Here is a 9,889-nt window from a genome sequence, read left to right on the forward strand (position 1 = left end):
AATTTATTTGAATCCGGTTTCGTTATTCACCAAGCATGCCCACCTATCATATATAAAAGTTAAAATAAATGTGAACCCATCAATATCAATACACACACACTAGCTATAATGTGGAGACACTGGACGCTGACAGGCCTATTAACGTGAGCTTTCTGCTAGTCCCTTTGGCGTATTTTTGGGGTTCTCCCGCGCCCTTCTCTTTTTTTTTTTCTTAGATGTGAATGAGATCACAAAACCCTATGACCCATGAGAGTAAAAGCAGCCCGTGGAGACAATATCTGATTACATGTAATTTACCATCTCAAGGCTCATGCTTTATCTTGTGTACCTAACATGATAACATCATCTTTGTTTTTTTTTTTGGTTTCTTCTGATCTTTTTGCTGGATCTGTCATAAGTGGTTGCACTAGTGGAGTAGGAGATTCCTAATTAATATTTATGTGCAAAGTTATTTTCCAAGACACTATTGAAACAATAAACAAAAACAATACATATATATACACACACACACACAAAGGATGAAGAAAAACAATATTGCAAAAGCAAATAGAAGAGAAATGTAATAATTCGAGTTAAGGGACAGGATTACAGTCAGTTGGGTCAAGGAAATTAGGTTGAGGTATAAGACTCACAAGCTGTAGCCGAAGGAGGAGATTAGGTGGTACATACTGCGCACGAACTATGGGACCAAAATGGTTGCGATAGTAAGGAAGTAATTAAATTATGAACGTGAGGTATTATTTGGCTGCATGCTGCATGTATTATTGTTGTGTACCATACGTGAGTACAATAATAGACAACTCTCATTCACTGCTATATAGATATAAGATCACTGATGGGACCTGAATGCAAATTGGAAGAAAATAATCGGAATCTAATTTCTCAATTTTAATTGAAAAGAACAAATATCTATGAGCGAGGAGTTTTTAATATGCATGCTTAACCAGGATTTAGTATTTAGAGTTCTGAAAAGAAATGCTTAACGAAGAAAAGGTTAGCCCAAGGGCATCAGGTTTGGTGACAAATGAGTTATTACAGTCATAACTGTGTTTAGATGACAAAAAAAATTACTACATAGCGATCTCGACAGTTTTGTGTTAATCTTGTACACTAATAACTGTGTTTTAGTAAAAAAATAAAAAAACTTTGGAATCACTAAGTACGTGTGGGAAATTATTGAATGATGAATTTACAAAATCAATTAAGAAGGATGTTTCGGTTTAAATATTAACGACATATGAACTAATTTAATTTCAATAACTAAGATTAGTAAATTCATCATTTTATAAATTACCTTACAAAATATCACGATCTCACTCGTTCATCTTCTTGTGTGTACCACAATCATACACAATCTTTGATTAATAACTTAATCATAAAAGTAAATGGATTTTGATCCTAAAAAAAAAAAAAAAAAAAAAAAAAAAAAAAGACCAGAAAAAGCATAGAAATATTTAAAAAAAAAAAGTCATACTTTTCAATGTTATATATATGGTACTTAGTCGGACTCGTACTGGCTGCAGTTCCCTATCAAAGTATTTAAATACTCCTAATTATTTTTAATCTCGTTTCATTCAGGGGTTGGCGTGCGAGTGCCACAAAGCACAACCCTAGCTACAAGACACACAATAATACAATGTATTTTATTTTTTATCTCCCTCTTGTTTCATGTTTGGGACAGTCAAATACTTTATGGCAGTTGCACCATTTTGCTGAATTTGCTGATAATGGAGTGAGATACTTGCAGCATTCTCCTTGTGAAGATTTCAAAGATCTTTTATTGTGAGAATTCTTGAAATTCTTAAATTATATATGTTTATTGTACATTCTGCAATTAAAAATTATTATAAATTTTATTTAAAATTAAATATAAATAATACTTAATAAAAATTAATTGTATAATTTATAATGAACAGATATAATTAATGAATTTTCAGAAATAATCTGATGAGTTCCCTCTCTTGCTGATAATGGCCTGCTCTGAAACCAAGCAATATTTATAATAATAGGACCGTGTGATGGCCCACCAATATATTTCAAGTCGGATCACATCCGTGGTATAGTCTGACGTGTCATGTGAGTTTGCACTTTGGCACATGCCCACGTCATTAGCTAAACAACACTCCCACCCTCCCACTAGCTAATTATGTTCGTCTACTACAACTTTATTCTTGTTTTCTTCGTGCGCATGGAGTAATGGTAGACAATATTAAACACTGTAAAAATCACGTACTATTTTGCCTGAAATTTCAGGTTACTGTTGATGTTATCATTCATCATGTGACTGTAAATGGGAAAGCAAAACAAGAACAAACGCGAGCGCTGTTTTCACTTTTGATACTTTGTTTATTGCTACCATATTATTGCAGGCACCACAAATTTGGAATAAAGTATTGTTTCTCTGTAGAGAAAAGATAAATAAAAACCTAGCTTTGGCAATGCACTTAAAAAATTCAAAGATTATGGTTAAGAAGATCTCAAGCTTCTTTTTTTGTTTTTTTTTCTTCTCCTTTTTCTTGTTAAATTAAAAGGGAATCAAACCTAAAATTTACTGTTGGAGGTTTTTTGGTTAAAAAGAAAAAAAAAAAAAAAAAAAAAAAAGACAGAAAAATCATATTTTATATAAGAGAAGGGTGAATACTATACTCAATCAACAAAATTAAAAATATGACCTCAATAGGAAGTAGTTGCAAACAAAAAATATGAAACTCCACAGTAATAACTTTAGATGTAGCAAGAAATTGAAGGAGACAGATGATTAAAAACTAATAATCAATCGTTGCAAGATCATATGACAGACTAAAACTTTCGAATCAAGCTCTTATTTGAACTATGCAGAGAAGGACATCGTGATTCCAAGCATTATTTGACTTTAGATCCAATAACTAAACTCTATCAGTTCATCTTCGGAGCTCTTATAAGGAATCATATTGACTTCATGACGACCACAACTTGCCTATAGCAAAGGATAATACTAGAGAGATCAAAATTTTTAAACCAAATTTGATTGTTGGCTATTGGATTATTACTTAAGGTTGATTAACGTGCTTATTTTCTACTTGTGACACATCATTTGATTGCAAATTTGATTTAAAATTTTGATCTCTCTAACATTATCTATAGTAAAATCAGGCAACTTATACTAAGTTTCTTGAAATTATTAAACATAAACCTTAAATAAAATAACAAAACCAAATGTACCACGCAACTTTATTGTTCTGCAAGATTCTTTGATTGATGGCTCGAGTATGAACTCGTTTATTATAATTTCTTAATCTTTAAAGACTTCTCAGGATGACTGATTTTTCATTTATTATGATTTTGAATAGAAGCGGGTGGTTTCTGGGCTGACGTTATAGTCGGTATTCTTGTGAATTAAATTCAATAGAGTCATTGAGTTTTTGTTGTTGCGAGTAGACATAAACTGAATTGGCTCTTGGTGCATGGATCGATTAGTCGTGTTGCAGGTTGTGACATGCATTTATTAAAAAGAGAAAAACAAAGGCAGTTATAACAAAGCATTCAAATAAATTTTTGAGTCAAATAATTAATTTTGGGAACGAAATCGAGATCTGTTACTTGCATGGAATTAATATAGAACTTCAACATGTGTTTTAAGAAGCTAATTTTGGGTCTAATGTTCTTTCTAATAACGAATTGTATTTCTCTTTTGATAGAAAGCAAAACCTTATGAAACCCTAGAATCGCTGTCCTCTTCATCTCGCGTTTCATGCCGCTTGAGTTAAGGTTTACGGTCGATTCGAAACTACTTATTGATTTATTTATTTTGTACCAAAACCTTATTCTTATATAATAATAGTTTGTATTTTCTTTTATTTATTTATAGTAAGGAAAACAGAGTTTCAACTTTCAACATGTGGTTGGAGAAGAGAAATTCACGGCATGGTGACGTTCTTCTGGTGCATTATATATTGAATGTGCAAGATCATTCCACTTTTGCTGTTGCAAGTAGAAACTAGAAAGATAATGGATATGAGCCTTGAGCATGAGTTACGCGTGGTTGTAGATTGTCACATGTATTGATCATCTAGAAAGAAAAAAAAGAACAAAAGTAGTTTTGATAATGCGTAAACAATTTTGACTTTTTTCCTTTCTAAATTTGTTTAGACTTTGTATAGAAAAAAAATTATTAGAGTTCAGGGTAATATATGCTTTATACTAAAATTCTATTGTTCCTAATCCCGGTATCCTATGCTTTGAAACTGGTTCTCCGAAATTCATGGCTATTTTTATTATTGTATTTTTGATTAAGGATCTAACAACTAAAAATTAGTCACCAAATTTCAAGATACCAAATCATTACTTTATGAGTCCTTAGCTCCTGCAGCTGCTCCCCCAGATTTTAGTATTTGAATGTAAAACACATTCCAGCTAACACGACTACATGCAAACACAATCAATTTAGAGAGAGAGAGAGAGAGAGGCTGGTGACTACTGATTAGACAAATGAGTAATATATACGTTGGATACGGGTCACCTTTCAATTACAGTGTCCTTTGTGCTTTTGTAAGAAATAAACTTGAGACATCGAAAAGGAAAGAACTCACAGATAAAGAATCAAAAGATGGCATAAAATAGTTAAAAAGGAAAGGGTATAAGGACATGGTGGGGGGGGGGGGGGGGGGGGGAGGATTTGAAAACATTATCATTTCGATTCATCTCTCAATTGAGAAGTACAAGAAAGATCGATCATGTTTTTCCATTTTATATTTGCGCATGTTTAATGATTGTCTAATTACTTAAATTATTATTTTTTTTTTCCAGAAAAAAGCAAAATAATTTGGTTTGTGGTGTTCCCATGATCATAAGAGAAGTATAGATTTTGGCATCCTTCAAAACCTATATTTTCTTCAACAAGCAAAGTGTTCGTCAATCGTCATGATTGCCATTTTTCATTGAGATAGTGCCCAACTTGATAGCATTATTGGACAATAGTGGAAACCCTAATCAAATACAAATGGGACTGGCAAATTATTATATAGCTGAGAATAAGCAAAGTTGGGTTGTGTATGAATTAATGTTAATTAAGCCGTTGAGTTTAGTTTGAATCGGGGTCAGTTTGGATCGAGTTTAGCTTACCAACATGTATGAATCACGATTCGAGTTAAACTCAAATTTAAAGGACTTAAAAATCTTCTAACACCTAATCGACTTGAGTTCTATTTTTAACCAAAGTAATCAATCAAACGGATCGAATTATATTAGCTTAGAGACTTAAACCTGCCTAGATTAGAGCACTATTTTTCTATGCCCTGGTATGTAGAAATTATTTTTGTTCACGACTCTCAATTAATGGTATTGCCCACTACTCTATGTAAATGTGATTAACAACGTGGAACAAAAACCAAAATTTCTGAAGCACAAAATGACTGGAACTCCCCCAAGAAAACAATGAGAAAAGTTCACAGAAGTACTCAAACTCACACCCCAAGAAAGAGTGGTAAAGGAAATTCCCAAAAAAACCAAAATTTGGAAAAGATAACTACAACAGAAAAAGAGAAACGGATGAAAAGTTGGGAAAGCTACGAAAGAGCAATTGAATAGTAAAGGAGGTCCCCACATTGGAGTAGATGAACACAATGATGCAAATTTTGACGCATCACGATTGTTGGCATCCTCCATTTTTAACCTTTGCTTTTTATGACATATTTAGGTCCGTCATCCCAACTTTTAAAAGGCTTTGGCATTGCTGCTGCCTGCTGCATCTGCATAATAATGCATGAACCTGAAACAGTGAACAGCAACATCACAGGTGCCCTCATTTCACATGCATCGTGTTCTTTACAACATATATTCAACCCACCACCCAAGAAGCTTTCCCATCCTGTATAGATTCCTTACCACACTAAATTTGATAAGCAAGGGCATACCTTAAGTTAAAAAGTTAAAATATGGGCTAGGTAAGAGTTTGATAATTTCATTTTCCTTGCTTTGGAAGGACATTTGTATGGAATATCGAGATATAAGATGTATTAATGTTTGAACGTATAAATCTAAATTATCAAAATTCAGTTATAGGAATCCAGCCGTACAATGCAATTTGTGCATTGCAAAATTCTCGTGCTTTTGGATGACAACCCAATGTGGCATCAAGCCTATCAAAGGAAATAACTTGATGCAATGAGACCGATTAGGTATGAACTCATCATGCACATTACTCTAAAAGAAATAAAATTGAAAAAAATTATGGAAATTTTATCTATCCAAAGAGAAGAAGATAGAGAAGGAAAAATTAATTAAACAAGAAAAAACATTTTACTCTAATTTTTTTCTTTTTCTTTTTGTCCAAAAAGTATTGACAATGTTTTTGTTCAATTTTCAGAGCACTAAAATTCCTAAGAGAAATTAACATGCACACTCGCATTGATGACAGAGTTGCATGCAGGGCAATTGAGGAGGGTGGACCCACACATTGTACACAAGCACAAATGCCTGCATGGCAGCAACAACACCCTTGACTCTCTCCCCCCACAACTCTTGCACATCCTATCTCCACCACCAGAACCACCGCGAACGCCACCGCCAACCGCCGCATTTCCGCTGTCCACCGCCTCAATATCCCACCCGTATTCGTTGCTCCCGCAGCATGATTGAGCATCATCCGCCAAAGCTGTGGCCATGGCACAGCTGCCGCCGGCGTGGTGATCGTCGTTAACGTGCGCCAGGACTTGCTCTAAATTGGTGCGTAGGGAATTGGCTGTGGCTTCGTTTGTCTGTGCCAAGTCCCTCCATATCTGATTCTCGGCGAATAGGCTCTTGACTCGTTCTTGGAGAACCCAATTGAGCTTTCCCATCCTCTGAATCTCCTCATCTTTCTCTTTCAGTTTCTTGACGATTCTATCCTGTATTTCCGATACTAACATTCTCGATTGCTGCTTTCTTTGCTCCTCGAGTTCCAATCTCACTTTTTCCGTCTGAAAAACCAAATAAAAATCAGTACAGGAAAAGATAAATAAAAATAAAAATCTTAAATTTCATGGCAATTCTCTCTGCCTGATGACATGAACGAGATTAAAAAAAAAAAAAAACTGGGTTTTTAAATTTGTCATCAGTTATTGAAAAATGGCACCAAACCTTTAGAAAAAAAAAAAATGAAAATTTACAAGAAGGTTGGGTTAAAACAGAGGTAAAAAAGGGTGGAAAACTTACATGTTGGGCAATGAAGTGGTCGATCTCAGATTGCTGTTGTTGGATTTGAAAAGCAATGTCTTGGTCGAGAAAAGAAGAAATTTTGGTCTTTTGAGGGACTGAAAAATTGTTGAAGTCATTGATTAATTGTTCTCTCGGCCGCTTCCGGGGAGCGGAGATGTTGTTGTATGTGAGGCCACTGTCTGCCGCCTCCTTGTTCATGGAAGCCTTATTTGCGTCATAGAAAGGAGACTGATACATCGGAAGCAGATTTTCCGGCATTGCGGTCGACAAAAGAAGGCCGGAATCCATCTGGGCACTGTAAATATTTGGATTTCCTTGGTTGGTTTTGATGAAATCTCTGCAAAAATTAAGAACAACCCAAATCAGAAAAATGAAAAATAAACAAAACCCATGTTTTGAAATTTTATTTTGGAGGGTGGAAAGTACCTGTTGGGAATCAGTTGTGGTGGGATTAGAACTGCATGGTGGTGGTGCTGAGCTTCAACTGCCATGGAAATACAGAGTAGATTTTTGGTGTGATTTTTGTTGTGAGAGGAAGAAGATAGGAGAGAAGTAAAATGAGAGGGTTTTGAAGAGAATGAGGATATGATGAAGGGAAGAGCACGCAATAGGGATGGCGATTAGAGAGCCTGAATCAATTTATTAGGCAGAAAGAGAGGAGAGAGAAAGTGAAGGGAGAGAGAGAGAGGAGCAAAAGTTAAAGGTCTTCCAACAAGAAAAAGAAAATCCTATTTTTATACAACTTTTGTTGGGAAAATTATTATTATTTTTATTTAATTTAATTTTTTTTGTAAACTTGAAAAGAATCACAAAAACCAATTGTAAGACATGGAAGTGGCAGATTTTGGTTCTATTTAAATTTTTTTATTAAATAAATAAATTTTTTTATTTTTTAATTAAAAGATTTACATTCTCGATTAAAATATTAAAAAAAAACTCATATAATTCACTCACAACGAACCTCTTTAAGAACAAAAGTTGTCACAGAATGTGTTCTTCTATTTTTTTTTTTTTAATACAATAATATATTTATATGAAAAATTTGGTTAAATTACAAAATAAACAATTTAATTTAATATGAAATTCGTCATATATTGAATTCGAATATAAAATATTTTACAGTTATTAAAATGACCACCCGTAACCTACCCTTTCACTTTGCATTCCCTCTTCGATTTCGTCGTGGGTTTTTCCCGTAATTGGACCGAACTTACACGGACATTGACGGAATTTTACGAAACTTCCAGGGACTTTGGGCTGCAACTCTCTTTCTATTTGGACCTTTTATTTTATCTATTTTTTGTTCATCGGGTTCCCTGTGAGTTTTGTACTAGTTTTTTAATATATTGAAAGTTTTATAGATAAAAAATAAAAAATAAAATAAAATATAAATAAATAAATAAATAAAACCTGCAGCATATACGCCACGTCACCGATAAGGTACAGTTGCAGAGGACTTTTCCCGAAAGTAGCAGCAGCACTCGTTGGGTACGTAACTTTTATTATGGGATTAGGGGAGGTTTGTGGGGCCAACGAGGGAGTGTCCCACGTGTACGGGTGTGCGTGTGTGAATACAATAAAGCTGACCCACTAGCCACCTCCTACGGAGAGAATTGGATCACCTCGTGACAAATTCTTGGAATCCTCCTAATCCGGATCAGTAGAAATTTAACGGTTATAATTATTATAATTTTTAAAAATATTCTTTATTTATAACTGTTTGATAAAAATTTAACGGCTCATTAATACTGATCAGAAGGATCGCAAGGGATTGCCTCGAAGAGAATCCAATTCTCTCTGGGGGGACCTAAATATGCAGGCCCACACCCCCTTTACGCGGGCGGTTTCCCCGTTCTGCTATGCTACCTTGTCTCCTTTCTTTAACTGGCGGTCTCCGTTAACGGACAACCAGGGATTCGGGTAGATTTTTCTCGTGTGGCACGGTGCACGGTAGTATTGTGGTATCGTGGTCAAGGTCAACGGTGAATGGTGGCTTTCAACTTTTTGAATTGTGTTGTTTTTGTTTTTTTTGGGGGGGGGGAGGGGGATTTGTCCTTATTTGCGAAATGGAGCACCATAGTCCTTGTTTAGTAATACAATTAATTTAATCTTAACGTAAACATTTGCTTATTTATAGGAAATTGATTAGATTTCACAGCATGGTTTACTTTGAACTATTTAATAAAGATGTACAGGTAGGGATGGATCATACACGTGCATGCCAATTTAATTAATTATTGCTTAAGGACTATAATCTTTTCCTTTGTAAGACTTTGCGTAGCTGTGATTATTACCCCTTGAAACCCAAGCCAAATAGCATGGCATTAGGGTGGTGAAGGTACGTAGAAACTTCTCTCTTGCTAATTGGCAATCGGAAACTAGTGTATTTTTGTCCTTCGATCGGGTTTGTTCAAGTGATGAATGGGAATTCAGTAACATTTACGATTCAAACAATTTCAATGTGATTCAAATTTTGCTTTTGTGAGAATTGAACCTAAGAAATCTTACTTATAAATGAATAAGAATACCATTAAACCATAGTATTAAGTGACTCATGTAATTTAAAATCCATAACTATTTCATCATGTATAGCTGTTATTTTTAGAGTGTTGTTATTCATTTCCCAGTATCTTATCTCTTTACCCACTTTTGATTTGATTTCAGTGAAATAATTCGCACACATCACAATATCACCCACGACAAAGCTTTATTCTCA

At 34.4% G+C, this 9,889-nt stretch overlaps 1 protein-coding gene across 1 annotated transcript; it reads right to left on the minus strand.

Annotated features, from left to right (window-relative positions):
• Positions 1-6,015: 6,015 nt before the first annotated feature.
• LOC137725824 (BOI-related E3 ubiquitin-protein ligase 1-like) lies at positions 6,016-7,855 on the minus strand. Its single transcript, XM_068464618.1, has 3 exons — positions 7,600-7,855; positions 7,171-7,510; positions 6,016-6,935 (listed from the first exon to the last, which is right to left on the minus strand). Exons 1-3 carry the CDS (start codon positions 7,662-7,664, stop codon positions 6,357-6,359), a joined length of 984 nt encoding a protein of 327 aa, XP_068320719.1. The 5' UTR covers positions 7,665-7,855; the 3' UTR covers positions 6,016-6,356.
• Positions 7,856-9,889: the final 2,034 nt, after the last annotated feature.

This window comes from Pyrus communis, chromosome 2 (assembly GCF_963583255.1).
Source record: "Pyrus communis chromosome 2, drPyrComm1.1, whole genome shotgun sequence".
NCBI lineage: Eukaryota > Viridiplantae > Streptophyta > Magnoliopsida > Rosales > Rosaceae > Pyrus > Pyrus communis.